Below are 26,339 nucleotides of genomic sequence, written 5' to 3'. Positions count from 1 at the left end.
TCTTTGTGGTGCTTCTTGGCAAGTTTATCTTCACTGGGTCCTTGAAGAATGATAACAGCTGTGGACAGTGCCAAGTTTACCTTTAATCTCACCTGTAAGCATGCGGTCAAGGTTACACCATAATAGATTAATCCTTACTCTGCCATCTACCTATCTGGGATGACATGTCATTTTAATCCTTTCTGTAAGGATATTACCATAACATGGTAACGGCCATGGCAGTATGGTTTCACCTGTAGGTAAAACTATCCCTGTGAGGTCTAAATGTGTCACCATCTCCCCTCCTGTGTTACTGTTTGGACAGAGCGGAGGTTTAAGCCTCAGAAATCCAGAGCAGGCTCCACACTTTATACACACTTGTCAAACGATTCATGTTCTCAGGGTTAGAATTGTTTAACCAGTTGTTGAAAAGTTGTTTAACCAGATGAAGTTTTTGAAAAAGTATAATGGTATCCTTTTCTCCATTACCGTAGCCATGGAGTTAACATACTGGGGGACCAAAATCTGTTGGAGGGCTCTTGGGGACATTTAAATAAATATATTAAATATGTTTAAATTGGCGAAATTGTTTGCATAAATGTTGAAATTGTTTGCATAAATTTTGCATGATTGACTGATTCAATATTTAAATTTGATCGAAAAAGTAAATGTTAAATGCACTTTACATTTTTCTATTTACTAGTTGTTTGGATTAATACCTTATTTGGTGTTAAATTGAGGAGATAATATGTAAATGAGGTAAAGTTCTTACAGCAAATGATGTGAAATGAGGAAAAACAAAATTATCATTTTGACAGTTAAATATCACAAAACTATCCAGATCGACATATAGCCAACACTCATGTTAACTTCTAGTTTTAAAAGTTTCAATACATTTTATTTATTTTAAAGTTAATGGAGACATTACAGTTTTTGACATTGTACCACCTGCTGGGGTAGAGCAAAGCCATGTTTATTATAAAATAAATAATTATATCAATATATTTAAGGGGCCCCTACTCTTTAATATAGTCAAAATGAAACAAATGACTGCAGAGTTAATTCACTTCAAAAGGTATTTTTGTTCAATGTAAAAGAATATGTATAGAAGTAGAATACATCAAATGCACATGCCAATAATCATTAATCTCATATAGTTGATTTCTTCCCCCCTAACAACGTCAGAATCATGTTAATGATCAGAGGAAGGAATTGATCATCCCCGGTTGTGATTGGTACGGATCACATCGGACCAGATAAGCCAGGTGTGACATCACAGAGGGGTAAGAGCCGGCTGAGGCTTGGTTGCCTCTGCTCCCATCCCACTGACACACACTCCACAAGACCAGCCACCGAGTGGAAGCTCTGGAGACCAGAGTGTTCTCTGAGTACCTCGTGAAGAGCTTTGATCGGGGGACCTCAGGACTCTCTGTGTGTGTTAGTTCGCGGGGGGAGAAGGATCGAGATTCTTTGGCACTTTTTCGAAGGTGTTCGGAGGTGAAGCCATGGCCCGTGTGACGACGTTTATCATTTTCCTCGCATGTTTTGTAAGTACATTTCCATAGACAAACTCACACACGCAAGCGCTCACACACACACACACACACACACACACACACACACACACACACACACACACACACACACACACACACACACACACACACACACACACACACACAATAACCCACTTTGAGACACACAATCTTAATTTCTAGTTCATCAAAAGTATTTTTAAGTTGCAGTAATAGTAGTGCTTTTAGTGTTGTTGTTTTTTGTACCCTCTGATTGTTGGCAAAGTTTACTCAGAGTCAGAGTCCAGAGTCAGAGTCCACTGACTATTTCTAACTGTTGCCATAAAGTGTCCAACAGACACAGTGATCGCAGGAACCTTGAATGGGTGTTTGCAAAGAAACGTCATGAGTGTGATTTACTTTTGATTTAACCTTTATTTAACCAGGAGAAGTCTCATTGAGATTCTAAATCTATTTTACCAGAGAGTCCTGGCCATGACAGGCAGCAGCACAGTTCCACAGTTACAGATAATAATTCGAAAACAACAGAGGACCCAAAAATAGAGTCACAGTCAGAACATCATCAAACAAAACATGTACAGACAGAGCCCGCCTCAAAATCAGCATGAAGGGATTTGAAACTGTTCAGGGCAACCAACTCCCCAAGCTTCAGTTCACCCTGCAACTGGTTCGATAAGAAGGGAGCAGCATAACTAAAAGCCCTTTTCCCCAGGTCAGTACAGACTTTAGGCACAGTTAATAAGAACATGTCCTCAGAGCGGAACTGATGGGTTCCTGTGCTTTTTCGAATTACATACTTATGCAGGTACGAAGGAACAAGTCAGAGGATAGTCTTATAAACAAGGATATGCCAATGATGGAGTCTGCGGGTGGACAGGGCAGACCATCCAACTCGAGCATACAAAGAGCAGTGGTGCATGAGGGTTTTAAAATTAGTAACAAACGTCAGTGCTCCTTAGACCGTGTAAATGACTGTAGGACATTTTGAAGATGCATTCATATATAAAACATCACCATAGACCAACACTGACATAAACGTTGCAAGTCATTTTTTGGCTTCAAAAGAAAAACAAGATTTGTTTCTGAAGTATTTTTTTTTTATCTTTAGTTATTTCACAAGTTGAGGTTTAAAAGAGAGAGAATCGTTAATTACAATTTCCAGATATTTATATTGAGACACAGATTCAATCACACAGCCGTGCAAAGTGTTGATAGAAGGAAGGTCCGAGGGCTTTGATTTAGCTTTTGTGAACAGCATGAGCTTTGTCTTGTGAGCATTTAAAACAAGTTTGAAATCACACAGGTTACGTTGCACAGTGTTAAAAGCAATTTGGAGCTGACAGAGAGCCTGATTTGGGGTAAACGCAGAGCAATATATCACTGTGTCGTCAGCTTAAAAGTGAAAATTTGCGTTCAGAGCTTTTAATCACTATTAATATCAATAGTAAATTAAAGGTCCTAGAACCAATCCCCGTGGCCCACCCTTGGATACATTAAGAGAGATAGAAGTGATACCTTCTGCTCTCACACACTTGGATCTGCCTGATTTTTTAAACCGAGAGACTGTTTGATCAGACAAACTGATGCTGCAGAGTCTTTCTAACAATAAGGCATGATCCACGGTATCGAAAGCCTGTGATAGGTCAACGAAAAGGGCTGCACAGGGTTGCTTATTGTCTAAAAATTTAATAAAATAATTTACTACTTTTATAGCTAGTTGACATACTATGTTTTTTCCTAAAACCAGATTGAAATTCAGATAAAATACTGTTTGTTGATAATAAAAGTCCTTCAGTTGTTGGTTTACAATGGATTCCAGCACACTTAAAACAGAAAGTTTGGAGATGGGCCTATAGTTATTTAGCACAGTGGGGTCCCTCCCTTTTAACAGTGGGAGAGCAAAGGCAGATTTCCAAATAAAGGGGAATTTGTATTTGTCTCCAGGGATAGGTTAAAAAGATAAGTCAGAGGCAATGCAATAAAATCAGCGGCTAACTTTAGGAAGTAAGGCTCAAGGTTGTCCGGACCTGCCAATTTTTTTGTGTCTAAAGATCAAAAAAACAACTACTGTCAGAGCAAGTAGAGGGGCCTTGAGCTGTGTTCTGAGAATCAAAAAGTCAACCAGAGGCAATAAAATGCTCATTAAAGCATGTCAGCCTTTTCATAAATTTGGGTCTTTGAGTCTTTGGCAATGCATGGAGGTAGCTCAATGACATTTTTATTTCCATTTATTTATTTAATAACTGGAAAAATCAATAACAGATTTTTCCTGGGGTGATGAACCCTAGTTCATTAATATATATTTATAATGGATACCAAATTTGCGCCCCAGTTCATCACTGAATATTTGGTGTGCATTATAAATATATATTTTGATTGATGAAATGTTAATAACAATAAGGACAAGTTCATAAATTCTTTCTGAACGGATGGGAAACGATGCGTCATTGAGTGTAAAGTCATCATGTCAAACAGGCCCAGTATTAGATAAAGCGTTGTGATTGGCCGGACCCGGACCGGGTCTACTGGACCCCGGTCTGATCGGGAGGTGTTTCCAAATTCTTAAGAAACACTGATAAGATTAGAGATTATAGCAGATAAATGTGCTTTAAACTTCTAACAAAAAATCTGAAAACGAATGTTTTTACATGAGAGAGGTGGGGTACCACTGTCAGTCAACCTTTGACAGTCTTCCCTTCCTTTTATGGTTTGAACATCACACCACCTGGCTGACATGGCGATACAAACTCTAGACACACTCGGCTCACAGATAAGTTATCGTAATCATTAGAGATAATTACCTTCTGAAAAACGCCCGAAACTGAAATGGGCCTCCCCAGGCAGACTCTTCTGGGGTGGTTCCCAGGTCCTAGGGTCCTACCTGTTACATTAAGAAAATGACATCATAGCATTAAAACATCCAAGAAGTAAAACAAAGAGTTAATTGTACATTGTCAATACCAACCCAACGGTTTCCTTCCCTCACTGACAATGAATGAATATGTCCTGTCTGCCAAACTCACATACTGATAATGTCCTGATCGGGGGTTTCCTCACACAGGTCCTCTCTGAGGGGCAGGTGCAGCCCGGTCAGTGCGCCTTCTACGAGGAATGTGGCAAGAACCCCTCAATCGAGAACCCTCTCATCCCACCCATTGTTCCCTGCCTCAGCTACACCCCTGCGCGAGCCCTCAAGGGCGCCCACTACCTGAAGCTCAAATCGGTGAGTCATTTCTACATTTTGGCCGCACAGCCTCATAGAAAAAAGGACAACAGACAGAATGTGTCGTGAGGCAAAGAGAACAACAACAAGACTGGAATTTGACTGTAAATGTAGCACCTGGGCATTAAGTCTCTCAAACAACAAACCCATGAAACCCCTTTCTTTTGCAGGTGTGCCCGATGTTGGACCGTGGAGAGAATAAGACCCTTGCCTGTTGCTCCATTAAGCAGCTCAGGTCCCTGGAGGTGAGCCTGACCCTGTCCAAGGCGGTGCTCATTCGCTGCCCCTCCTGTGCAGACAACTTTGCTCATCTGCACTGCATCAACACATGCAGCCCCAACCAGACCCAGACAGTTAACGTCACGGAAACCAGAAACGTCACCTTTCAGGGGAAGAACGTGGAAGTGGTGATTGGCTACCAGGCCTACCTCTCCACTGCCTTCGCAGAGGGATCCTTCAAGTCTTGCCAGAATGTCCGGATTCCTGCCACTGGAGGATTTGCCATCGGTACCATGTGTGGTCGCTATGGCGCCAAGCTGTGTAACGCCCAGCGGTGGTACGACTTCCAGGGTGACTCCAGCAACGGTCTGGCCCCTCTGGACATCGATTTCAAACTGATACCGCCGGGAGTCACAGCGGGGGTGCCCGCAGGCATGGTGCCTTACAACGGGCGGACCCTGAGGTGTAACGAGACCACACCGACGGGGGGAGAGGTCTGCTCCTGCCAGGACTGCCAGGACTCGTGCCCGCTGATGCCCCCACCGGCCATGCCTGCCGGACCCTTCCGTCTGATGGGCACAGACGGCTTCCTGGTGATCTCCATCCTGCTGCTGTGCCTCCTGCTCGTCGCCTTCCTGCTCTACCTGTTGGTGTCCTGCTGGGTGAACGCTAAGGAGAAACAGGACAAGGAGCGCTGGACAGGGAAGACGAGTGCCAAGGACCAGAATGGGAACACGGTGACCCAGCCCCTCATCGATCCCTCTGAGGTTTCGTGTACGGACAAAAACAGCCTGGCTGCTCAGGAGTTCCTGGGCTCTCTGTTCCAGTCCTGGGGAACCGTAATGGCCTCGCATCCACTCAAGGTACATCTTTTTTTAATGTTTTGTTGCAGATCATGGAGCCCTATGCTCTTGGATGTTGTTGGTTTGATCATCAAGGTAATTGAGGAGCGGGTAATGAGGTAACCTCGACAGACGCCATTGTTCATTCAGTAATGATTGTGTTGAACCTCTCTTCCTTTAAGGTGCTCCTTGCTGCAGCCATAGTGGTGGCCGTCTTTGCCACAGGCCTTATGTACATCGAACTTACCACTGATCCCATCCAGCTGTGGTCTGCTCCAAACAGCAGGGCCCGCAAAGAAAAGGACTTCCATGACAAGTACTTTGACCCCTTCTTCCGGACCAACCAGCTGATCCTGACAGCGCCTGGCAGAAAGGGACACATATATGACTCTCTGTTGTTTGGGAGGCAAAACTTCAGTGGCATCCTCGAGAAAGATCTCCTAACTCAGCTGCTGGCGCTGCAGACAAGAATACAAGTAAAGACCATTCAACCATAGCATCGTGTTCGCACCATTGCCTATTATCAAAGCATATATTAATAATTTGATTATTGATTGTTATTGTGTTTCTTTCTGTAGAATATCGAGTTCTGGTCATCAGACCTTAACCGAACTGCAACTCTGAAGGATGTGTGTTTTGCACCGTTAAACCCAAGCAACCCCGGGATGACCGACTGTGCGGTCAACAGTCTGTTGCAGTACTTCCAGAACAATGTAACCAATCTCAACGCAAAGGTGAACATGACAGAATTAGGAGTAACCAAAGAAGTGGACTGGAGGGACCACTTTATCTACTGTGTCAAGTAAGAAAAACTAACCCTAAAGAAGATGAATGAATCATCTTGAATGTGGTGCCATATTAACGAAATATACATGTGTCTGAATGATGAAGTGTAAAGAAGACTGAATGACCTCCATCCCGTCCACAGCTCCCCCCTGTCGTTTAAAGACATCACTGACCTTGGCATGAGCTGTATGGCCGACTATGGGGCACCAGTCTTCCCGTTCCTCGCGGTCGGAGGCTACGAGAGTGAGTGACGCGCATTCTGCTATGTGTGTCAATCAAACTTGACAAACCCTTCACCAACCTCGTCAACATCCAACCCACGCGCACATGCCCACACACACACACACACACACACACACACACACACACACACACACACACACACACACACACACACACACAAACACCCAGACACAGCAAACTTACTCAGCTCTGCCCTCTAATCCTGCCCATGTCTCTTTCCTCGCTTCAGACGAAGACTTCACGACCGCAGAGGCTCTCATTCTGACCTTCTCCCTCAACAACTACAATCGGGACGACCCCCGTTTCAAAGTGGCCCTGGAGTGGGAGCAAATCTTCCTCAACATCGTCCAAGAATACCAGCGGGACCCCAGCAGCAACTTCACATTTGCCTACATGGCGGAGGTATGAACTTTGGGGCTGATGTCTTCTTAATGCTATTTTGTACGTGGTTAAGGAGCTAGTCTTTGAGGACAAGGTATTACCTAATTGGATGTGATTCTCCTTAAACTCTGAGAGTCCACCAGTGGAATGGACATGAACACACATTCACATGGTTTTGTGGTTCGTCTGATTGACTGGGTCAGCGTGTTGACCTCTCTTGTTTCTCTCTCTCTCTCTCGATCCCTCTCTCTCTCGCTCTCTCTCTTTTTCTCTCTCTCTCTCTCTCTCTCTCTCTCTCCCTCCCTCCCTCTCTACGCACACAGAGGTCGCTGGAGGATGAGATCAACAGAACAACCTCGGAGGACATCCCAATCTTCATGATCAGCTACCTCGTCATCTTCATATACATCGCTGTGGCACTGGGGGAGTACTCATCCTTCAAACGCATACTGGTAAGACCGCTTGAACCCTCAAAACCAAATGGTTTGACTGGTTTGTCTGACTTCCCCATACCGTATTTCACACTATTCTCGGGGCACCTGTGAATGCGAGGGTCATGAGATAAGGCATGAAGTACTAAAACAAACACTGATCTTTACAAGCAAATGTTTATGACTTCTTGCCACCTTTAATTGGACATTAATGCATTTAATAAGCCAAATGGAGAAACTGCAGAGTAGATTTAGATTAGATTTATATAGATATTGTGGCAATGATGAGTGCAATAAACTGAAAAATTAAATCTTTATCGACATCTTTAGACTACAGTTTTACGACCCCTACACAATATATAACACATGCTGTAGATTATAAAGGGCAATGGGTTCTTGGCAAAGTTTCTAAATGACTTAATTTTAAAGAAGCATTCTCAAAGATTTCTGTTTTGTTAACTTTGGCGACAACTCTGGCATAAAGCGGTAATTTTTCCCTTAGAACCCAACGGTGTCGCCACTGTTGGGTTCTATGGGAACAAACTGGGTTCCCAGTGTGTAACATTGTTACACATGCAAGGGCTATGGTCAGTGGGCCATCAACTCAATCCCCAGTGTTGGGAAAGTTCACTTTCTACGTGAACTAGTTCAAAGTTCAGTTCACAAATTTTAAAATGAACTAGTTCAGTAAAACGTTCATAATTCAAAATTTTGAACTAAGTCCACAGTTCCAAAAAATGAACTAGTTCATAGTTCTTTTTTTCAATATGTTGCTGTGAGCTATTCGTTTTCTCTGGTATTTTGAACATTGAGCCCCATTTGTGGTTTGTCTAGGATGAAATAGAGTGGTTGAATCAAGTATCGTAGCAAAATACAGTTTCTATCGTGTTGTATTGCACATTTAGCGCATTTTGTAAATCCCATTGATTTCTGTTGGAAGACTCATTGCTCGTTGGCCGGAAACGGAAAGGGGGGGTGTTCACGTTTGATTGTAGTCTTTTCGCTCGGTTCTAGCCCTACTGATGAGACGGAGTACCGAGCGAAATGACTACAACTAAACTTGAACAGCCCCCCTTTCCGTTTCCGGCCAACAAGCAATGATTCTATGAGGTATTGTAGTCCGCTGAGCTATGAGCCAGAGAGCTAACGTTATGGATTGTACATATTTATAATTCGAAATTCGCCTCAGCCTGTATACCACAGACACTCTAGGGTCTATAGCATATAACCGCTTTGTCTGATTACAGTTTCATTCATTTTCCACAATTTAACAGCTCTCGTTTTGAAGAATAATCACCGCGCCATTCGTTTCAATGGGAATCGCGCCGGTCTATACTTTCAACATAAAGTGTACATATTTATAATTTGAAATTCGTCCCAGCCTTTATACGACAGATACTATAGGGTCTATGGCATATAACAGCTTTTTCTGATTACAGTTTAATGATACAGTAAGCTGGCAACACCGCAACTGCAAATTAACCACACGGAGATTACCATGGCAACCGGTCAAACAACACGGCGATTTGCGCGCACATCCGCCGTGTTGATAAACAAATAACCCCCATATTGAACGAAGTCAAACCAAGTGAGCGTGCCGTTCACAGACACCAGAATGAACGAGTTCACAGTAACGTTCATCAGGCAGTAATACAGTACGTTCAGTTCACGTTCGCCCAAAATATGAACGAGTTCATGAACTATCGTTCAATGACCGCGTTCAGGAACAACACTGTCAATCCCCATTGTGTCAGCATTGTGCGTTCAATACACTTAACAGACACTTACTTACATGAAAAGATTTGACACTTTAATTAAATGGATCTCCCTCAAATATAAACTCAGACGCATTCCTCAAAATCTGTCGATAAAGCAATGCCTCTGTTTTTATTCATAGCTCTGGGTGTAAGATAAAGGCCAGTACTAAAAACACCACGTATTCAGCTAAATCTGTGCATCATTACACTGTACACCTGCTTTCCTCCTCCCAGGTGGACTCCAAGTTCCTGGTTGGTCTGGGGGGTATCTTGGTGGTGGGCTGTTCTGTGCTGGCCTCCATGGGCTTCTATGCCTGGATAGGAATCCCATCCTCCCTGATCATCCTGCAAGTGGTGCCTTTCCTGGTTCTGGCTGTGGGCGCCGACAACATCTTCATCTTTGTGCTGGAACACCAGGTGAGAGACAGAGGATGGGATAGCTACCACAAATGCATGAGAAGATACAGTGCATGTACACAAGACCGAATGTATGTACATTATTGCATGCATAATGTATGTGCAATAACTGAAGGAGGTAGTCTTCATTTAAAACCCTGGGCTCCTCCTTCTAGAGAGATGTGCGGAGGCTTGGCGAGACCAGAGAAATGCAGATCGGGCGAGTTCTGGGAAATGTTGCTCCCAGCATGCTCCTGTGTAGTGTATCAGAGTCCATCTGCTTCTTCCTAGGTGAGAGACCTATCCTTCCTATTGTAAGACAGCCCAAAAATAAGCACATTTGTCAGAAGAAAGATAGATATGAGATATGTTTTCAAACTCCAAACTCTCCGAGACCCGTCTGAAGAGGTTTCTTGAGGCATCTCACAGTATGTCGATGATTGATGAGGATGTCAGCAAGACTTATTCTAAAGCATCAGTATTCTAAAGAATCAGAATAAGAATGCTTCATTAATGCAAAACGATGGAAACAATGGAAATAGTATACTTTTTTTTTTAATCAAAACACAGAAAACTGTTACAGATAAGCTTGGCTTTTACTCTGGAGTTCTGACCCAGGGATGACCTAGTCATGCCGGGTACTTCGGGGTTCTCTTACCGGCGGTTCCTGTCTAACCGCGGTCCCTGTTCCGCTCCCAGGGGCCCTGTCCACCATGCCGGCGGTCAAGTCCTTCGCTCTGTACGCCGCCCTGGCCGTGCTGATGGACTTCCTACTCCAGATGACCGCCTTCGTGGCGTTGCTGTCTCTGGATGCCCGGCGCCAGGACAGCAACCGCTGCGAGCTGTTGTGCTGCGTCCGCGTGGGAACGCGCCGGCCCATCAAGCCCAACGAGGGGCTGCTTATGCCCCTGATGAGGAAGTACTACGCCCCCGCCCTCCTACACCCCGTCAGCAGGGTCGTGGTGGTAAGAGCCGGCGCCCGGACCACGACACTGAATGGATACCGTAGTGTTGACAATATCACCGGCATTATGCATGTTACATACTTTACATAATACTGCCCTTCTCCTTTTATATTCATCTACTCTATCGTCTGTAGATACTACTCTACCATGCATCTACTTTACCATCTGCTACTACTACTTTACAATTCATCTACTTTACCCTCTGCTACTACTACTTTACAATTCATCTACTTTACCCTCTGCTACTACTACTTTACAATTCATCCACTTAATTCCCGTCCAGTGATGACGTAGAAGTGTCTCAGAGACGCCGTGTAGAAGTGGTAGGCGGAGGCTTCTTAGTGAAGAGGCATTAGTGAACACTGTCGAGTGGAGACGACTCCAACGGGTCTGCGTTGCCTCCCCAGATGGTGGTGTTCGTGGTCATGTTCTGCTGCTCCATATTCCTGATGTTCCACGTGACGGTGGGACTGGATCAGGAGCTGGCCATGCCTCAGGTAGGCAGGACTAAGGATGTGCTGCTTAAACTCATACTCATATACCCATACTAGGCGTTACCACCCCGTTATAAATGGCTTTGTTTGGGCACAGTAGCTCAGGGGGTAGAGCGGGCTGGCTGGTAACCGTAAGGTTGCTAGTTCGATCCCCGGCTCCTCCTAGTGTCGAGGTGTCCCCTGAGAAAGACAACCAAACCCTAACCGCTCCTGACGAGCTGGCTGTCGCCTTGCGTGGTTGACTCCGCCGTTGAATTGCGAATGTGTGCATGAATGGGTGAATATCAGGCAATATTGTAAAGCGCTTTGGATAAAAGCGCTTCATAAATGCAGTCCATTTACCATTCAAACAGGGTTCCTACATGCTGGAGTATTTCAAGTACTTGTACAAGTACTTTGAGGTGGGCATCCCTACCTACTTTGTGACCACCAAGGGATTCAACTTCACCAGCGCTGCTGGCATGGACGCAGTTTGTTCCAGCGTGGGCTGTGATCAGTTCTCTCTCACACAGAAGATACAGTACGCCACCGAATATCCTGAACTGTGAGTGGGTTATGCTTTATTAATCTGGATTAGTTAATAATGTAATTCACAGGCTCACGTTTGGATGTTACCAAAGCCTCAGAGCAAACCGGCGAGGAAATTAAGGAAATTGTGCACTAAAATGTGTAAGATAAATGTAAGCATATCCCCATGATTTTAATGTTTTTAAGGATACCTAAGTTGTCCTTTAATTAAACGGTTATGTTGCTCTGTTCTGATACTGTAGGCCTCCGCCACATACCATCCTCCATACCGTGTTGCTTTACTGCGCTGACACGGGGCATTGAACCCTCTGCTATCTCTTCGTCACCTCTTATATACTCAAAACAGTTAATGATCAACCGCGCTATGGGAAAAGGATTGAAAGCATTCCTTTTAGGGGCGATGCTACTTATCGCCTTTCACATTAAGTGATATAATTATCAAAATAGTTTTGCACCAAACCATGCTGCTCTTCCGTCTGTGATTCTAGGGCCCTGTGTCAGACACAGTCCAAGGTCGTTATACAAGCCTTTATCACAACTCAACTTTGTCATGGAAGGTTTCATAAGCGCACGTTCAGAGTAAAGAACCCGGTGTCCCCAGCGACTGGCAGAGCTCCCGGCGCTGCTGGCCTCCACAGGCTGTGAAACGGAAAGTGATTATAACTAGTGTTAGCGATTCTTCCTCCCTGCATTTGTACCATATTGTCCGACTCTAGAGCTGTATATGTGGCTGATAGGCAATAGCCAAAGCAGTCTTATGGGCAGGATTTAAATGGAATACAATTTAAAGTGAATAGTGAAAAAATAGCTGCGCATAGGTTTCAATGACCCTCTGATCAGAATCAGCTTCTCTTTAAACTCCATTAATATGTATGTCCTTAAGAACACTTTGATCTATTTACTGTATGCATTAGTCACAGGGCTCTGAGAAAGAATGTAATAATAAAGAGTAATGTAGAAATGGAGGGAACCGTTCAGTTCCACGTCGGTGTACCTCACTAACCGATGGCGTGCTCACTAGGTCCTACTTGGCCGTGCCTGCTAATTCCTGGGTGGATGACTTCATTGACTGGCTGAATCCCGGCTCTAAGTGTTGTCGGCTGTACACCCTGGGCGCAGAAAGTGGGAACTTCTGCCCCGCAAGTGAATGTGAGTTCTTTACATTTTGGTCTCTCGTAACCCAACCAGGCAACAACACATATATGGCCCTTTACTGCGTCCCAAAGGCAGAGCCCGGCCCTAAACCCTTCTTCTTCTTCTTCTTCTTCGTCCTCAGCCGCATGGGTTTGTGGGAAGAAGTGTATAAAGGCCCCAGCGAACGGAGTGGTGAGGCCCTCCGTGGAACAGTTCAACCGCTTCCTCCCTGACTTCCTGGGCAACAGGCCGGACCTGCAGTGTCCCAAGGGGTGAGTGAGTCTCACCGCAGCCTGGACAGACAGACAAGATCCAATGAAGGGGGTTTCACCTTTTTTCGGCATGATTTTTGTTTTGACCAATCATGTTGCTGGAGGCAATAAGGTAATAAAATAGGAAATAAGGCGTAACTGCCCTTTCAGTGCCTGGTTTTTCTGGTCTTCCCCCAGAAGTTCTGCTCTAACATAGTAGGACTGCTGGATCCAACATGAGTTACACTGTGAGACCTCTGGGCCTGGATAGTGATACTTAGCCAACAGACAACAGCAAACATTCATGTTCATGGGACGAAGTGAACTCTAAAGGGCTGATTGTGGTCCCACGTCACGCAACGCAATGACCACGCAGACGCTTCAACGCAGTCGTGAACCTGTTTTGGCTCTGCGTCGGGTTTTAGTGAGCGGACCAATCACACCCCTTGCTGCTGCGTCGCCTCGACGGAAGGTTGCAATTTTTGGGTAAGCGTCAGGCCCTCGCGGCGGACGCAAGGAGGGTTCGCAAGGACGTAACGGGTCCGTAACCCCCTTGCGTTGAGTGACGTAAACTATGTTAGGGACAACCGAATGAATAACTGTGAAACTTTGAACTGCGGCAATTAAAAAATACTAACACACACGTTTCCCCCCCCCCCCCAGTGGTCTTGGGGCGTATGACAAGGCTGTGATAAGAGATGAGAGCGGAGAGATTATAGGTGAGTGACATCACGCTGTCGTCATGGGGATGACCCGTCGTCAGCCGCCTCATCGGGGGTCAGTTCCGTCCGGCTCGGCTGCTCACAGCGGTGTCGTGTGTCCCGCCCCGCAGCAACCCGGTTCATGGCGTACCACACCAGCCTGACCAACTCGCAGGAGTTCACCAAGGCGCTGCAGAAGGCGCGGGAGCTGGCCGACAACATCACCATGGGCATGAGGGAGGTTCCGGGCACGGCGCCGGACTTCGAGGTCTTCCCATACACGTAGGTCCTTCCCCGCCACACGGCCGTGTTTCCCAGGCTCCCTCAGCTTGGGGATTCTCTTTTTAGTCCATGGATACTTTTTGTTTGTTGCCCCGTTTTCAAGACCGCCCCCTCTCCCCTGTAATGCCCTTGTCCCCGCCTCTGCATGCAGATTTCCCGACAGTAATTCAACGTCAAAACAATAGAAAAGTGGGTTGAAAAAGAGAGGCCATGACATGTGTCAGAGGAGCCCAGGTGGGAATCATACCCAAACTAATCCACTACCCCCAATCCACCACCCAAAACCAACCCTACAACCTTTGCACTGCTACCACTTCCACTTGATACACTTATCTACGCCTTATTACTTCTAACCACTGGTTTAGTTTCTCTAATTATTATTACTTACTTTATTTTATTGCTGCTATGAAACCGTTGAGGAACCCAGCTTAATCATTATACCCTTGCGTACTTTACAATAACATGTAATAAAAGTGACTCTGATTCTGATCCTGTGTCACTCGACGGCACTTTGCCTCCGTAGCACACTCACACCCACTCGCCTCTCGCCTCCCTCCCTCTGGTCCTCTTCCTCCCCCGTTTCCCCCCTGCCTCCCTCTAGCCCTCCGACCGGTCCTCTTCCTCCCCCGTCTCCCCCCTGCCTCCCTCTAGCCCTCCGACCGGTCCTCTTCCTCCCCGTCTCCCCCCTGCCTCCCTTTAGCCCTCCGACCGGTCCTCTTCCTCCCCCGTCTCCCCCCTGCCTCCCTCTAGCCCTCCGACCGGTCCTCTTCCTCCCCCGTCTCCCCCCCGCCTCCCTCTAGCCCTCCGCCCGGTCCTCTTCCTCCCCCGTCTCCCCCCCGCCTCCCTCTAGCCCTCCGACCGGTCCTCTTCCTCCCCCGTCTCCCCCCCGCCTCCCTCTAGCCCTCCGACCGGTCCTCTTCCTCCCCCGTCTCCCCCCTGCCTCCCTCTAGCCCTCCGACCGGTCCTCTTCCTCCCCGTCTCCCCCCTGCCTCCCTCTAGCCCTCCGACCGGTCCTCTTCCTCCCCCGTCTCCCCCCTGCCTCCCTCTAGCCCTCCGACCGGTCCTCTTCCTCCCCGTCTCCCCCCTGCCTCCCTCTAGCCCTCCGACCGGTCCTCTTCCTCCCCCGTCTCCCCCCTGCCTCCCTCTAGCCCTCCGACCGGTCCTCTTCCTCCCCCGTCTCCCCCCCGCCTCCCTCTAGCCCTCCGACCGGTCCTCTTCCTCCCCCGTCTCCCCCCCGCCTCCCTCTAGCCCTCCGACCGGTCCTCTTCCTCCCCCGTCTCCCCCCTGCCTCCCTCTAGCCCCCCGACCGGTCCTCTTCCTCCCCCGTCTCCCCCCTGCCTCCCTCTAGCCCTCTGACCTCTCCCCTCCCCCCCCCCCCCCCCATCAGGGTGACCTACGCCTTCTACGAGCAGTACCTGACCATCGTGCCCGAGGGCCTGTTCAACATCTCGCTGTGCCTGCTGCCCACCTTCGTGGTGTGCTGCCTGTTGCTGGGCATGGACCTTCGCTCCGGCCTGCTCAACCTCTTCACCATCATCATGATCACCGTGGACACCGTGGGGATCATGACCCTGTGGGGCATCGACTACAACGCCGTGGCGCTCATCAACCTGGTCACGGTGAGAGCAGGACGGACCTATCGCTAAAGCTAGCGAATTGGGCCCAGTCCCATTTTTTCTCTCCCCTTAACAAGAACCCCTTGCAACCTAGCATTCAAGGGTTTTAAGGGAAAAACAGCATTGTTTTTGGGCACCCTACCCCATTGCGGGAACGGGCAAAATCTAGGGTTAGGGCTCAAATCTAGGGGAAGGGGGAGGATTGGGCCAGGGCCTAAGTCCCATGTTTTGGGGGAGTGGTTTTTGGGGGACGGCCTGAAGGAAGGGGAGGTTTGGCTGGTGTTCGTAATGGCCTACACGGGCTTTACCTATCTCTCTTGCGCTTGGTGATATTTTGAGGGGATCTACGTCGACAACCCTGCAAAATCCTTCTGTCTGAGGAGCAGACCACCCTGTGAGCCCCCCCTGTCTGTCTCCTCCCCAGGCGGTGGGCATCTCCGTGGAGTTCGTGTCCCACCTGACCAGATCCTTCGCCCTCAGCATCCAGCTGACCCACATCGAGAGGGCCAAAGAGGCCACCGCCACCATGGGCAGCGCGGTCAGTATCCAACTCATCTGTTGTGTGTCTGTGTGTCTGTGTGTGTTTGTGTGTGTGCATGTGTGTGTAAGCACATGTGTGTGTGTGTGTGTATGCGCATGTGTCTGTGCGCATGTGTCTGTGTGTGTGTCTGTGTATACGTGTGTGTTGTGTGTGTTTGTGTGTTTGCGTGTGTGCGTGCGTGTATGCGCATGTGTCTGTGCGCATGTGTATGTGTGTGTGTGTGTGTGTTTGTGTGTGTGCATGTGTGTGTGTAAGCGCGTGTGTGTATGCGCATGTGTCTGTGCGCATGTGTCTGTGCGCATGTCTCTGTGTGTATGTCTGTGTGTATGCGCATGTGTGTGTATGTACGTATGTGTGTAAGCGCGTGTGTGTGTGTGTGTATGCGCATGTGTCTGTGTGTGTGTATGTGTGTGGTCGTCCAAGCCGCTGAACTAAGGTGACCTTCATGTGTGCGCCCCATTAGGTGTTTGCCGGTGTGGCCATGACCAACCTGCCGGGCATCATCGTTCTGGCGTTCGCCAAGGCCCAGCTCATCCAGATCTTCTTCTTCCGGCTGAACCTGATCATCACGCTGCTGGGGATGGCTCACGGCCTCATCTTCCTGCCTGTGCTGCTCAGCTACTTCGGTACGGAGAAGCACCTGTGTGACGGTCAAACACGTTGTTTCTGTGGTTACCCCACTCTCACACTTTGTTTTGAAACTAGGTTGTTTAGCACTTAGTTTTTTTGTAGCGACTCCAATTTAGATTATTCACAGCCTCACTCTATCTTGCAAGTTACTCTTCTAAAAACTCTCCTAGTGTAGGTTTGTAAGTCCTGGCACTTAATGTACGCACTTATTGTATGTTGTATATCCTGGCACTTTAAATCAACCTTTAAATGAACCTAAATGAACACTTATATAGCGATATACTGTTGTCTCTCTTTCTGCTGTCAAATGTACTTACTATAAATCGCTTTGGAATAAAGCGTCTGCTAAACGCTCTAAATTTGAAATGTAATATGCACAAGGTGAGTGAGAGAACAATACTAAGTGATAGATAGAAACACAATCTTTTAAAATATGAAAAATATATAACATTTGACATACCAAACAACAACAAGCGCAGTGGTTAAGGCTGCTGTTATTTCCCTCAGGTCCCGGGGTCAACAAGGCCGTGCTGTTAAAACTCCAGCAGTTCGATGAAAAGGCCCGGCAGGAGCTGGAGACGAAAGGAAACGCCCACAGCCACCCCAACGGCCACCACAACCAGGGCTACGAGCACGAAGAGAACACCGACCTCCCCTTCACCAACCGGTCTACAGCCGAAGGAACCCAGGGAGGGGAGAGTCTCACTTACTTTTAAGCACACGGGAAAAAAACGAACATTGAACTGTTTTACAAGCTCTTTTGCATCCTCCGGTGGATACCTCCACGGTGAATAGATCTGAACGAAGAGGGAGAGGAGTATGAAGGCTTGACATGGGAATCACTCGGCCTGTGCTGGCCATACCTTATCTGGGATGGGTTGGTGGGACTTCAAGCCTCCGCCACCACACAACTGTGCAATATATTGTAAGGTGACAAGAAGGGACTCCTGATTTGGACATCAAGACATACTTTTAGTATGGTAATTGGAGAGCATTCGTCAAAACATTATGAAAATGACATAACAGATGACAGTACCTCATTTAGCAATAGACAAATAATTGAATGTCTTTTTATACTTAAAAAAATGCCATGTGTTAACGTGTTTATTTAAAGTAATTATTTTGTATTCAGGATTGTATTTCACAGGGATAGTGTTTATTGAAAAGCGAATGGAAACACTCCAGCAATTAACCTCTATTTTGTAAAGCAAATGTTTCTATAGTGTGTAATAAATGCATCGATGCAAAAAAAGCTCTACATCTGAGTCTCTGAGGCTACTCAATTAACCTAGTCTCTGAAAGTACGATTGACAGAATGGTCCGCTGCATTTATTAGTATATAATTGCTACACTTCTACTATGAGCGCTTAATACAGTGATTGATTATTGATTGTTCTCTGAAATTAGCGGGCTATTTATCAGCAGTGTTCAACATTTTATCTTCTGTAAGGGGGTTGGACAAGGATTTAAATAGCTTTAGTATGTGATACAAGTCAAGATAAAATGGAGGACAGAATGCTTTTGGGTATCAATGTTTCGTTTTTATTAACAATGCATCCCTTAGATAGGATTGTATGTTTTCTTTAGGTCAGCAATGCCCCCAAAACATACTGTACACATTATACAAGGGAAACCACGATTTCAGGCGACAAAAACAAAAAAAATCTTTTAAATTATAATACAGTCTTGAGGAAAAAAAATATAAATAACTTTTTTCTTCTCTGGTGGAACTCACTTTATGGTACAGACATACAATAAATAGACCGGTTCTGGCGTCGCTCCACTGATCTATGAATCATCTCTCTATGAGTCCATTTTGTGTAGCAGCATAATAGCAAAAAACATAACAAAAACAAGCCCGACGGAAACTGATCAATTTCCCTGGAATTAATCATCGCATATCGCTCCCCCCATCTCAGCCAACCACAGACAGTGATATTGCATTGTGGGAAGAAATAAAACCCAACGTGTCAGAGATAAATTAGACTTACGGCAATCTAAACTGCGACATCTAAAGGCAGCCTTACCGTAAGTGAAAAACGTCTTTAAAAGCAAGTGAGGAGGGGGGGTGGTGGTAGGGTTGGTGGTCCACAGCCGTGCCATGCTACTGGGTGCATGCAGCGGGGGGCGGGGGCATGGGACAGCTCGGGGCCTCACCCCATGGACAGGGTCCTTAGTGAGGGAGGGGTGAGGGCCAGGCCGAGAGTTAAAGCAGTACCTATCGAACGAGAAAGAAACAGCAGGCAAGGGAGAGGGTTGCAGAGAGGGCCCCGGCGACGGGCTGTAGAGTCCGTGAAAGCCGAAGCTCTCGCCAGGTTTTTGAGGGCCTCGCTGTGGGTGAGAAGGGGGGGGGGGGCTGTAAACTAGCAGGGTGAAGTAAAGCAAAGACGCGCCGGTGTCTCCGGGTACGGCTGTGTCAGCGTTCCGGGGAAATAAACTAAACTTGAAAGCGACACTCGCTAGGGTTTGATTGTCTTGAGATTTACAAAATACAAAAGTGTTCAGCGTGACAAGGCTAACGAGAGGCTACGGAGGAGGAGGAAGAAGGAGAAAAGGAGGAAGAGAAGCAAGCGATGTCAGCCTGGCAGCACACGGAGCGTTGTGGGAGAGGACGTGAGCCCTTAGGGGCCGTAAAGTAGGCTTTTTCTTTTTTATTATTATACGTTAAATAGCAAGACATTGTGTAGTGTTTTTTTTTTCTTCTTAAAAAGGAAACAATATGATGGGCTTGGGGAGGGGGGGGGGGGATAAAACAAATACAAAACAAACAAATAAAATAAAAGCCATCACTTGATAGACACGACAGCATGCCCTATCCATCTCCTGACCGAGAGAAAGCACCGCCTCTGGAAGAAGAGAAAACGCAGGCGCTTTCTGCCGGCGGTGGCTTGTGCCGCGTTTCTTTTTGCTTCTTTTAAAGACGGTGGGGGTCCGCCGCGCAACAGCGGACAAGACCTCGACCGCCCGGGAAAACACCTGAACGCCATCTTGGATGGATGGGCTCCCACTTCCTGCCCGAGACAACGCTACGGGCGAGGGGGTACAACTACTGTTGTTGTTGTTGTTGTTGTTGTTGTTGGCACCGGAACATCACCAGCCCCTGACCCTCAGGTGTTGTTTGTGTAGCGCCGACCGTCACACATCGCAAAACAATGTCCTCCGTTCCTCCTCCTGCCTCTTCCCCCACCCCCCCCCTCATTGTCTTGTTCAGTCTCCTGCACTCTCATCCTCGCAGCCCGTTTGTGCACGTGTGTGTGGGTACTTGTTAGTGTGCACATGTCTGCATGCGCATGTGTGTGCGTGTATGTCCGTGTGTGCGTGTGCGTACGTATGCGTGTGTGTGCGTGTGTGTGTACGCCTGTGTGTGTGTGCAGAGGGGGCCGGGCGGTCAGAGTGGAGCTGTGCGGGGCGGGGAGGGGGTCCGGGATGGATCAGGAGTCGTCGGTCGGGGCCTCGGGGTCTGCGTCTTCCTCCACGGCTTTGGGGGACTTGGTCAGGATGGCGTCCGCCTCCTCGTACATCTGGAAACAGAACAGCAGCGTGACCACACGGGGCCAGCGGAACCAATTCCTGTCGCCCAATCAGCAGACACCAGCGAGTGATAAAGACGGCGCCATTTTGGACAATTCTACAACCGCTATTGAAGGGGTTGAATCTGGTCTAGGGCGTGTGACCGTAATCCGACGAAGGATGAACAAAGAAAAGCCCTGAAGGCTTTTAAGGGATATTTAAGTAATGGATGTTGCGGAATGTGATTGGCTAAAAATCAGCAGATCCAATCAGATGCAAAGGAGACCTGATCGGCCGCATTCCATGAAAACACAGTGTTTTCATGGAACGCGGCCGAGGTTGTGTGATGGAGGGACGTACGGGCATGAAGTGCACGTCCTGGAAGAGCTCCTGGATGAAGCGGCGCGAGGCCAGGCGGAACATGCAGTGGGCCAGCAGGTGAGACACCTCCGAGTACAGGCAGATGTCGTCAAACGCATACGGGAACTTCTCCTTGATCCTGCAGGGGGGGGGGGGGGGGGGGGGGGGGGAACCGCCAACACAGCACAGAGAGGTCACTCTCCACGCACCACAACACATCACTCTCCACGCACGACAACACATCGCCCTTAAAGGCCTCATGGCAGGCCACCAGGCGTGGGTGTGATGAGCTGGTACAAGCCGTTGTGACATCATAAGTGGGCGTGTCCACCCAGATTTATGAAGGATTAGATCTGCTACGGTCCACTGGGTAGGCTGGTGGACCGATCCATCCGGCGTGCACCTAGGTCGACACGCCCAACTTGGTGATGTCCCTATGAAAATCGTTCCTTCCCGATGCCAAACGGCTTGTACCAGCTGATCGCACCTGGTGGCATGACATGAGCCCTTTTAGAGAAACAGGAACACGTTGGTCGCTCTCTACACGCAATGTTTTGAAAAACCCAGACAAATGCACAGGCTCAGAGCAGTAGATGACGATTTGTGCATAAGGGAGCATTCGACTCTCCCGGGGGAGGATTCCCTTGAATGTCTGCCACAAATATATAAAATGTCTCTATATATTGTCTCTATAACTAATTCTACGATTTGCTTTTGTATAAATACAGAATATAATCCTCAAAAATGGTGTGTGTGAGTACATGTCTTCACTGGATGAGGTGTGCGTGTGCCTGCTGTGTGTCTGTGTTTGAACATGTCCGTGTGTGCGTGTGTGCGTGTCCCTTTCATATAAATATATAAATACAGAATATAATCATCAAAAAAGGTGTGTGTGAGTACATGTCTCCACTGGATGAGGTGTGCGTTAGGGCTGCTCGATTATGGGAAAAATCATAATCACGATTATTTTGGTCAATATTGAAATCACAATTATTCAAACGATTATTTTTGAGTTTGAAAACATGTATTAATTCAGCATGTCTCTCCGAAAAAACGTTTTTCCCCGAACTTTGAAATTTCCCCTTAAAAAGGAGAAAGAAGAAAATGTTCCAATCTAAAATGATATACAGATATGTATCCAGCCTTTCTGCCCTTTCTACAGATCATTAAAAAAAATAAAAAAATCTAACAAATCGGTTACGTTAATTTTGCGATCGTTTGACGCTAAAATCCAACATCGCGATCACAATCCGACTAATCGCCCAGCCCCAGTGTGCGTGCGTGTGTGGGCGTGTCCCTACGTCAGCAGCCCTGTCTCGTGGCCCTTGGTGCCCACGGAGGAGCTCAGGTTGACGATGAGCCGCAGCACCTCCTTCCTCAGCAGGGGGCGACAGGCGGGGGCGTCTTCCAACAGCGCCCTGCCGGCTGACACACACACAGGAAGAGGAGGCGGTCAGCGCCGGGGCAATCCCGCTGACGCGCTACCCCGGTACGTGGGAGCGCGGGGACTATGGTCGATGAGACACACAGATACAATCTGTAGACTGAATAGAGGCTGTAAAGGGAGGGCAGGGTTTCCCTCCCAAGGTGCGCCTCCGATAGACACAGCTCTAACACGCCCTACTTTATTCCCTCTCTGGGATTAAAGGTCACTTTATTACCCACTACCCGTTTATTATGACGTGATGGATCTCTGATTACTTTTTGTTTGTTTGCTTGGTTGGTGTGTTTTCTTTTACTACCATGACTACTGTTGTAAAACAAAGTGCCTCTTAAGGACAATTTACAGTTACTCTATCGAAACCCTACTCTATCGAAATCCCCAACTCTGAGTATCACCGATCCCCGGCCCTATGCTGGGTATCACGCTAAAAGTCTGTTTGAAAAGTCGCTAAGACCAGGGTTCGAGTCCATGATGAACTGCTTTGAAGCCTTCCCTGTTGTCCCCCACCAAGGGGTACACAGGTAAAACTGGTGAGTTACCCCCAGATTGAGGGCATTGTGAGCACACCAACAAAAACATTGACATCAGGGCGTTTATCCGACGCTTTCATCCAAAGCGACTCACACTCAGTACATTTGTCAGAGGGAAGAGAAACAACAATACACCGCTGTCGGTACACGACAAAGCTAGCTTGGATAAGATGCTACACAATACTAGGTACTATTTTTTAAATACAATGACGTGCAACATACAGTATGTGGGGTCAGGGGGTGGGGGGGTAAGAGGGGACAACAGAAGCAGCTCTCTCTCACCCACGACGACGTCCCCGGGCGTGGGCGTGCTGCACACGGAGCCCTGGGACACGGCGGCATCGCTGCAGCCCGACCCCCCCGAGAACGACGGGGGCATGGCTTCCAGCCGGTGGCCCCCGCTCTGGCTGCTCCACGACGCAAACTCCACGTAGTCTGGGGGGGGGGGGGGGGGGGGAGGGTTAACATGGCACGCAGCGGGGTTGGGGGCGTGTCTTGACGGGTGCGTCTGAGCGTGTGCGGGATGGGGTCAAGGGTGACGTTGGAACGGATTTTAAAAAGGCGCTCTGACTGTTCCTCTCCAGCGCTATGACGCCGTTGTGAAATGACATCCAACGCGCTTGTATTGTTCACCGATGACCAATGGGTATTCTACAGTTTCTCCCCAGTTTCACTAGGAAAGGTCATGAACATAAAAATATGAAATATGTCATCATAATGTCACATTATGTAATGAGTAGCCACAATCTGACACTAGTTGAATTGTAAAAAAAAAAGAATAAAACCAAGGAAAGAGGATTTATTGGTGTGTGGCGTCACAGAAGGGAGCGTGTGGAGTGTGCGGTGCGTGTGGTGCGTGTGTGCGGTGCGTGCGGTGCATATGTGCGGTGCGTGTGTGCGGTGCATGCGTGCGTGCGTGCGGTGCATGCGTGCGTGTCCGCACACAGAATCCAGTGAGCATGGTCAGGCGCCACTCCCTCCCATCCCCTCTCCAACCAGTGCACTGCCACACAGCAGTGCGTGTTGGTACGCTCGTGGCCAGTCACCGGTGCGTGCGTGTGCGTGTGTGTGTGTGTGCGTGCGTGCGTGCGTGCGTGGCCCCTCACCGGTGCGCGAGTGCGTGCCGTTGATGAGCAGCTGTGCGGGGAAGCCCATCACCACGGCCCCCACGCAGTACAGGCAGTTGTCCTCCGTGTGTTCCTGCAGCCCCGAGTCGTCGCCGCCCGCCGGGCTCTGGCCCTCGCCGCGGCTGGCGATCAGCTCCGAGATGCTGAACTGCTGCCGCAGCACCGGGATGGGGGGGCGCTCTGTGGGGGCAGGGGGGAGGGGGGGCGGGGACATGGTCAGGTGGGCGGGGACATGGGGAGATGGGCGGGGAGAACAATGTGGGCGGGGACGCGGTAAGGTGGGTGGGGACACGTTGAGGTGGGCGGGGACACGTTGAGGTGAGCGGAGACACATTCAGGTGGGCGGAGACACATTCAAGGTAAGGGGGCGGGGACACGTTGAGGTGGGCGGAGACACATTCAAGGTAAGGGGGCGGGGACACGTTGAGGTGGGCGGGGACACATTCAAGGTAAGGGGGCGGGGACAAGGTAAGGGGGGCAGGGTCAGCGACGCATGCGGGCACCGACTGAGTCACTATTCAACAGTATTATTGCACTTTAAAGCGCTTGATTTTACTCTTCAACATTAACTGCATTTATTTATTTATTATTATTATTATTATTATTATTATATGTACTGTTGAATTTGTCCCTTTTGCCGACGTAAGGAAAGGTGTCATGATACACTACTGGACTAGAACACGCCAGACTACAGCACACAGACGACTTTGCTGGTCTATTAGCAAATTCAAATATCAAAGCTTCAGGCAGGTTGTGCCAGTTGGATCATGAGTGAATCAATGAATCAACGGGATGGCAAAGTACGAAGGAATTCGATGGAAAGACTATATTCATGCTGCGAAGCTAAGAATGACAGCTTTTTGGCAACAACGTGCATGCTCACCAAAATACTTATTTTGACGCCAATGCATCACAAGGGGAAAGCACAACGTGACATGCCAGTGCTACTGGAAGCGTGGTGATTGACGGATTCTATGACAGCCGCTTGCTGCTCTGTGTCAGGGTACCTACGTAGGCTTTACCTTCATGATCTTAAAGCTCGCCCTGCCCCATATAACTTCATTAGGGCGCTATTATTAGCACTCGCTGGCGTTCTTTGTATATTTCTTTTAGTTTATTTTAAACAAATTTTAAATCGCATGTCCTCCGATCGTGTCGATTACGTTGATTCCTCTGCAGCTGTCATGTGACCGTGAGAGGGGGCGGGGCTATAGGGGAGGAGTCAGGCTATGACCTCCCCTGCTCCTGGCACAGTAAAGAAACTATAAAGAGCCTTGAGATCCTCTTTGATGAGTGCTTGATGTGATTGAATGCAGAACAGCAACCTGCTCCTTAATAAGGTACCAACATCCAAGAAGGGTTTCCGTAAATGTAAACGAGAGACCATCATCTAATACGTTTAGTTTTTCAAAAGGTTCTGTTTTTTTATTTTTTGTTAACGAGGGGCCATCATCCTACACATTTTGTTTTTTACATTTTTGTTAGCGAGGGACCATCTTCCAATATGTTATGTTTTTTAAATTTTTGTTAACGAGGGACCATCATGCAATACGTTTCATTTTTTTACATTTTTGTTAACGAGGGACCATCATCCAATATGTTTGTATTTTAAATTTTTTTTAATGGAGGGACCATCATCCATTTTTGGTCTTTTATATTTTTGTTAACGAGGGACCATCAACCAATACGTTCCTTTAAAAAAAAAAAAATGCAGACAGCTGACAGTTGCGATGATAACTTCTTCCTCCATAAACCGTTCCTTACCGTCTCCGTCCCCGAACAGGAAGCACTTCCTCTCCTCGGAGGGCGGGCTGGCCCTCTGCTGGAAGTAGGGCGCATCGCGGACGTGGAACATGTCGCTGATGCAGACGGGCAGGGCCAGGCCGATGTAGTCGTCGCTGCAGCCGTACGTCACACTGCTCACCATGGAGCGCACGGACGAGCAGCGCTGCAGGGTGCTCTGGTTAATCGGGCTCAGCAGCTCCTCCTTGTCCAGGGAGGCGAAGCTCAGCGCCTTCAGGAACCTGGGGGCGGGGGGGCAGGGTCAGAGGGGCCAGGCGTTGGTGTAACGACATGAGGTGGGTGGGAACATGGTGACGGTGGCGGTGGGGGTGATGGTGGTGGTACTGGGGGGGGCACAGGGTCAGAGGGGCCAGGCGTTGGTGTAACGACATGAGGTGGGTGGGGACATGGTGAAGTGGGCGGGATCACGGTAAGGTGGGCGGGGACAATGGTGGTTGTGGGGATGGTGGTGGTGGTGATGGTGGTGGTGGTGATGGTGATGGTGGTGGTGATGGAGGTGGTGATGGAGGTGGTGGTGGTGGTGGTGATGGTGGGCAGGGAGAGGGCTGGGAGGTAGAGGAGGGTGGTGCTACGAGATGGGAGAATGCTAGCTAGGGCTGGGTCACCAACCGAGGGACCCCCGATCTAAACA

At 48.2% G+C, this 26,339-nt stretch overlaps 2 protein-coding genes across 2 annotated transcripts in view; one reads left to right on the top strand and one right to left on the bottom strand.

Moving 5' to 3' along the window:
• The first annotated feature begins 1,432 nt into the window (after positions 1–1,432).
• npc1l1 (NPC1-like 1) lies at positions 1,433–17,726 on the top strand. Its single transcript, XM_079738370.1, has 21 exons — positions 1,433–1,526; positions 4,576–4,737; positions 4,908–5,819; positions 5,981–6,274; positions 6,377–6,600; positions 6,727–6,827; positions 7,057–7,229; positions 7,532–7,660; positions 9,631–9,813; positions 9,969–10,083; positions 10,492–10,757; positions 11,165–11,254; positions 11,605–11,795; positions 12,801–12,928; positions 13,056–13,185; positions 13,828–13,883; positions 13,997–14,147; positions 15,535–15,766; positions 16,188–16,301; positions 16,768–16,930; positions 17,442–17,726. Exons 1-21 carry the CDS (start codon positions 1,485–1,487, stop codon positions 17,648–17,650), a joined length of 4,065 nt encoding a protein of 1,354 aa, XP_079594496.1. The 5' UTR covers positions 1,433–1,484; the 3' UTR covers positions 17,651–17,726.
• Positions 17,727–18,474: 748 nt separating this feature from the next.
• LOC307077081 (rapamycin-insensitive companion of mTOR-like) overlaps positions 18,475–26,339 on the bottom strand; it is a 30,679-nt gene continuing 22,814 nt past the window's right edge. Inside the window, exons 32-37 of the mRNA XM_079738360.1 lie at positions 25,670–25,929; positions 23,885–24,085; positions 23,061–23,213; positions 22,106–22,229; positions 20,805–20,943; positions 18,475–20,455 (exon numbers count right to left, since the gene is read on the bottom strand). Of these exons, the coding sequence (XP_079594486.1) occupies positions 20,366–20,455; positions 20,805–20,943; positions 22,106–22,229; positions 23,061–23,213; positions 23,885–24,085; positions 25,670–25,929 (967 nt within the window). The 3' untranslated portion in view covers positions 18,475–20,365. The remainder of the gene's footprint in view (positions 20,456–20,804; positions 20,944–22,105; positions 22,230–23,060; positions 23,214–23,884; positions 24,086–25,669; positions 25,930–26,339) is intronic.

This window comes from Pollachius pollachius (genome assembly GCF_949987615.1).
Source record: "Pollachius pollachius genome assembly, chromosome: 1".
NCBI lineage: Eukaryota > Metazoa > Chordata > Actinopteri > Gadiformes > Gadidae > Pollachius > Pollachius pollachius.
This window is presented reverse-complemented; position numbering and strand designations above follow the sequence as displayed.

Coding starts and splice junctions, on each gene's coding strand:
- npc1l1 (XM_079738370.1), top strand. CDS start 1,485: ATGGCCCGTGTGACGACGTTTATCATTTTCCTCGCATGTTTT. Junction 6,828..7,056: donor CGCGGTCGGAGGCTACGAGA/GTGAGTGACGCG, acceptor TCCTCGCTTCAG/ACGAAGACTTCACGACCGCA. Junction 13,186..13,827: donor GACCTGCAGTGTCCCAAGGG/GTGAGTGAGTCT, acceptor CCCCCCCCCCAG/TGGTCTTGGGGCGTATGACA.